The 6,000-nt window shown below is 45.1% G+C and overlaps 1 protein-coding gene across 7 annotated transcripts in view; it reads right to left on the reverse strand.

The window, feature by feature from the left end:
* Positions 1–1,133, reverse strand: part of atp2b3b (ATPase plasma membrane Ca2+ transporting 3b) — a 35,385-nt gene extending 34,252 nt beyond the window's left edge. For 5 of the 7 annotated variants that reach the window (XM_041048938.1, XM_041048891.1, XM_041048929.1 and 2 more), the window contains exon 1: positions 884–1,115. In XM_041048938.1, coding sequence (XP_040904872.1) covers positions 884–1,115 — 232 coding nt within the window. Of the gene's footprint in view, positions 1–883 lie in introns of all 7 variants that reach the window. The other 2 variants (XM_041048912.1, XM_041048903.1) reach the window with 1 other exon arrangement.
* Between the last annotated feature and the right edge of the window lie 4,867 nt (positions 1,134–6,000).

Genomic DNA, 6,000 nt, shown 5'->3' on the forward strand with positions numbered 1-6,000 from the left:
TTGATCATCTAATCACCAACTATTTTGATGATTACATTCTTGATTTGAGGCTTTTTCCCCCCCCCCCCCCCCCAAGCAAAAAGGCCAAACATTTGCTGGTTCCAGCTTTATAATGTGAGGATTTGACGATTTTCTCAAATTCTGAGCTTCTCAGCTTCATAAATTAACTATAAATGAAATGGACGAATCTATATTGAAAATACTGAGAAAGAGAGTTATGAAAATAGTTACAGTCCAGTATGCGACTGGAGATTCAAGTCAATCCTTGATCACTTTTACTCCGTTCATCCATTTATTGATTTACTTTGTCAGCTTTCCATTCATTCATCCTCTATAATCCCCTCATCTAATCATCAATCAATTCATCCACCCATGTTCTCCATGCATCCAGCTCCACCAAAAACCTGCCTCCTGCAGCTTGGATCACACTCTGTGACAAAATGTGTTTTTACTGTTTGATGGAAATGTTCTCATTTCATTCTGCATCCCTGTTTGAGTGTCGGCTTGGTCAGTTTTTGTGATCAAAACACTTTGATTTGTTTGAGCCAAATGATGATGTAGAAATCATGATGTGGACACAGCCTGCAGCAGCAGCAGCAGCACACGTGCAGAAGTGTTTATGTGTGACTGCAGCCAAGGGAACAATGTCATCCATCCTTCCACTCCTTCATTCAGCTAATCTCAGTGTACCAATTCATCTCTCTGCTAAACCCATATCCATTCATCCACTCTACAAATCCATCCATCCATCTATTCCTCCATCAGTCTATTTATACATCGGTGCTCTCATCCATTCATACAATCTCTCCTCCATTATTCATTCATTCATCCCTCCATATACTTTTTAACCCATTCAACCATTCGTCCATCCATGCCTGCTCACCATCAGTGGTGTTGGACTGTAGTCTCTGGCAGAGCCCCTCTGTGTCTCCATAGCTGTCCTGGATCTTCTGCAGGGCTTCGGCCCCTCGAAGCTCCATCAGCTCCCGGAGCTCCTTCACTGTGGCCCCAAAGTCTCCCCCTGCATGGCTGCCATCTGCCCTTCCTCCTCCTCCGCCCCCGCCTCGCGTCCCTTTGGGATAAAACTCCACTGCGCTGTTTGCCATTTCACCCATCGTGGCTGTTGTTGACATGTCAGTAAGGGTTTTTTCTGTTATGGTCCTCCTTTCTCTCCGTAGTCTGTCCTCAGTTCCACTTTCGTTTGGTTGGTGGAGGGGTGTTCATGTGCTCAACAGTCAGAATCTCAGTTCTGCCTTAATTTCTTAGATTAAATATGTGTAATTCTAATGATACACCTAAACCCTTCTTTAATTTTATTTAAGGGCAATGAAGGGGCGTTGGTGGGTTATTTTTGTGTACTCACTATCTTGGCCTAGCCTTCCCACTGCTCCTTTAATTCTCCATAACAGGAGGAGGAGGAGGGTGAGGGGGATGAAGGACAGCGAGCAGGGGCACTTCAGAAGCGTGACGTCTGAATGAATCCAGCTTTCTTTTCTTTCGTCTCCTCTGCGACTCCGCTCTTTCTTCGTTTCTGTCCCCCTCCCTCCAGGGTCACGGCCAGTCCATGGACGGACGGACGGGCTGACGGACTTACAGACAGGGATGGAGGGATGATGGACGGATGGAGAGAGGGGCGAGCGAGGCAAAGGCGGCTGATAAATCAGAGACAGTAAGTGGATCCAGTTCAGAGGTAGCTACTGCTGCACCACCAGGACCTAAGAGAGTGCACAGAAGAGATAAAACATTACCACTCTGTTCCATTGATCTCACTTACTATCATTACATCAAATCATGTCAGAGACAGAGACAAGACGTGCTGAAACTGGACTCAGTTGTGAAACTTGTACATTTGATGAAGTAGCTAAAAATCTACTATTAATTCATCAGTCTTGATCTAAATAAATACCAAAGTACCACTTGAAGTACACAGTGATGTGAGAAAATCTGTACAAATATGATATATTTGACATCTGCATATGTAAGATCATCACTGGTCTAATCATAGCTCTGTTAGTGCACTTAAACATCAGCTTATTTTTCCCTCATATTTAGTCACGTAAACATTGATTAAACCCGCATTAATTGATATGGCAAACATGTTAGCAAACAGTAGCTTATTCACACATTAGCATTCATTTGGAGTTGCGTTTTTGGCCACGTCACAAAGGCAAGTCCAACTCCTGAGGCAAGTACCTGGCTCTTTAGCTGCTGAATGCTCCAATATGTTCACCAGCTCATCATTAACTTTGTCTGTTAGGGGTAGGTAGCATTGAGCTGAAAACAGCTGCCTGCACACAGCACAGATGAGAGGAGTGAGACTGAACCAAAACAGTAAAGGTGCGGAGAACCAAAACCAAAACAACTAATTAAAAGACACAAAAATGCTCCAAAGAGGTCAGAGGAAATGCAGGGTTTCTGATGAGTTTCTGTGGGTTCAGCACTACAACCAAAAACTTTCACGCTATACTTTGTAATTTCATTCATTGTTAGTATAAAAACAGTGATTATAGCAGCTTGAAATATCTTCAAAAATGGAGAAAATTGGAAGAACTTAGACTGAGGTTTACATAATTATATCCCAGCAAACCTGTTTTCAGCAAGATCCAAAAATCAAACAAAATCAAACGCTTTCATCCACTAAGAATTAAAAATGAGAATGATGGTATTCTGAAGAAATAAATGAAGCTTGAACATTTCTCATCTCAGATTGACTTGACTGGGTATCAGTACATCACTGCCATCCCTGAGTAAACTGTTGCAGGACGGCATTGTTCTTGTCCAGAAACCCACTGAAGTCTGTCTGTGAGTCTCAGTCCAAATCCCATTAGTTCCTACTGAAGACATAAATCTTTAAATACACCTCACAAGTAGACAGTTTACACTGTGCATGTGTTCATGGTAATGAAGGAACAGGTCACCCAGAGCAACAGTGTGGCTCACTGATGTGATTTTAATAAGTTTTTGGACAATGGAGCTCTATGGCTCAGAGGAATAAGATATACCCAGCTTTGATACACAGACAATCCTTGTTAACAGGACTCATTCATGGTTTAGTCTTTTAATAAGAAAAATAAAAGATCACTACCAGCTTGTTCCTTCAGGTTAACTCAGGTAATGTTATTTCAAACCAGGTACATCCAGTGCATCCACTCTGACAAAAACCACACCATGCCTGGACACATCCACAGACCTTGAAGGTGCGACAGACCTTAAAGGTGCGACTGATTCACATTCAGTTTGTTCAGACTAATGAGAAGCTTGTGAGACCTGAAAGAGGGAAGTTTCCTGAAGCGAGCGGCTCGTGTTGAATCCACGGAAAAACAATTTTCTAATCACTGAATTAACATTTCAACCCATCGCTGGAACTGATTTAATTAAAATAAATCTGACACAGATAGCACTCAGTACCGCCTAGCAGAACAGCAACTCGCTTTCTTCAGCCACGCTGACTGAGAAGAAGCTTCATCCCACATGAGCAATTAGCGCCAGCTGTAACTAAATATTCTCAGCATCACACATGATACAACATATTCTGATTTCCCTATCAGGCTATTTTACATAAGGATGAGCATAAAAAAAACAACTGGAGCTCATCATTAATTCCTTTTCTCCTCCCTCCTCTCCACTCTTCACTCTCCCTCAGCTCCCTCTGCCTCTTGCATCTTCTCCCTCCCTTTTTCCTCTCTGCCCTGCCATGCCTCTATCCTGACTGAGAGTGTTAGTTTATGACTGAGTCACCCTGCTCTGCCTTTGAAGCTTCCTCTCGCTCTCCATCTTTTCTTATTTGCCTGCTCTTCCATCTATTTATCTGTATCTGTCTGTCTCCTGACTATCTATATGGGATTACTGTCTGGTATTTTTTCTTTGCATGCCTTGTCTTGTCTTGTGGTGTCTCATTGCTCGTTATTATTTTACCTTCCTCTTTCCCCCCTCTCCTGTTTCCTTCATTTTGTTGGTTTCCCTGTCTATCTGCTTCCTGCTACTGCAATCATTTATTTACTCAGCCAGTCGCGCATTTTCTTCCCAGCCTGGTCTCTTACTCACTGATTCTGTCTGATTTTATAACGCTCACACAAGGAGAAACTCTTCTGTTCAGCCTCCAAACTACTGCAGCTAACTCTGACCACGTCTTTCTGTTTGTTGCAGAGCTTTGATGTGTACAGTGCACATGTGTACATATGTGTGCACATGTGAGCCTCCACTGCATAAATAAAAAACAAAACAAAACACTTTGTTACTCAATTTGTTACGCCTTTCTAACTCTCACATGCACACACACACAAGTACAGTCCACTCTAGCCACAGGATGCAAACGTCACAAATGTACAGTAAACACACAAAGACACTAACACTCAAGCCCAGAGACATCACTTATAAGATCTCTGTCATGACACACACACACACAGATGTGTCATATACCACAGTGCTTTCAAAATGAGAGAGCAAGAGAGAGAGAGAGCGAGTGAGAGGGGGGCTGCCCTGGCTGAAAATGTGTTTGAACATGAAAAGAGTCAGACAAAAGGTCACCACAATCCTCAGTGGCCTGCCCATTTATCCTGAATGTTAGCCCTGCTTCTCCGTGCACCATCCCTCAGAGGGCCGGAGCAATTTGATTGTTTTTCTTTTTCTTAAGAGAAAGTGGCCACTCGTCCCCCCCCGCCCCCCCCCCCCCCCCCCCCCCCGGGTATTTCCTCTTTATCGCAGCAGGGAGAAGGCTGAGGAGGGTACAGATTGGGGAAGACAACGGAAAGAAGGTCCTCACGGGATTTGATTCTAGGCCAGCAGGGCCGTGTCTGATTTGTGACTCTGTGTGTGTGTGTGTGTGTGTCTGTGTCTGTGTGCTGGATGGGGCAACCCAGGTTACATATGCACAATCCTGAGCACATGTGACATCACAAGCATGTGTGCACTCATGTGTTTCTGTCAGTACTATTTGTCCACATAATAGTCATGCTAGGTGAATGTGTTCACATTAGTGCTCTGTGCCATTGTGTGTGTCTGTGTGTGTGCTTGTCAGTATTTCACCTCCCCACCTACAGCGGCTAGCCTGCAGTCCACCTGTGCAGCTGCAGTCCTACTTTCCAACAGGCAACCGAAGGGTCACCTCTGGCGGGGCCCTTGTATCTGGGCTGCTGCCTGCCGTCGCTGGCTCGGCGCCAGTCACACACTTCTGTTATGCCCAGTGGGAATAGCAAACTTAGAATTCGACACAGTCAGTGGCTGAAGCCATTAAAGGTGGGCCGTCAAAAGGGCACAGATATCTGCATTACTGTAGAGCACATTAAAGCAACCGGATGATGCTGACGAGGATGATGATAGTGAAAGTTTGACAGAGCATGGGGTGGAGGGTGGGGGTGTTTGGAAAGAACGAAAGGAAAAAAGTCCCAATTAATACTGGCTGATGCCAACTTTGATCTGAATCTGTCTCTCTTAAATATACCACATGTGCAGAGACACACTCACGATGTCCCATGTCCCTCCCACATGAGCAGCTATCTACCTCCACCCAAAGCTACACACACACACACTTAATTCAGCTGGCAACTGGCAGCAAGACGGTGCACTTCTGTGCAGGAATGGCCCCATGCAACAGTGTTTCCCACACAAAACGACCTTTCCTGGTCACCTTCAGACGTGCCTAAGCTTCATCCCTCTGCTCATCCTCAACACATATATGGTAACTAAAGTAGGCTCTGACTGAAGCTGAGAGACTACACTGTAGGCCAACTAAAAATGCAAAGACAGAGAGAGTGAGTGTAGCCTATGGTGCGCCACTTGCCTACCCTATGTCCCTCCGCAAGGTTACCGGCCTGGCCACCGCCGGGCCGCTCTGCCCAACTAATACCCACCCTGTGCGGGCGAGTTGTGAAGGTCCCTCCGGCCAGAGATCATTACCAGATCAAACCGACACCCCCGCAGCTCAGCACTGCAGGTGCGACAAACAACGCAACTGATACACAATAGCCCATAGCCCGGTACATACTAGGAAAACCAAGAGGC

This window comes from Toxotes jaculatrix, chromosome 2 (genome assembly GCF_017976425.1).
Source record: "Toxotes jaculatrix isolate fToxJac2 chromosome 2, fToxJac2.pri, whole genome shotgun sequence".
Taxonomy (NCBI): Eukaryota; Metazoa; Chordata; class Actinopteri; family Toxotidae; genus Toxotes; species Toxotes jaculatrix.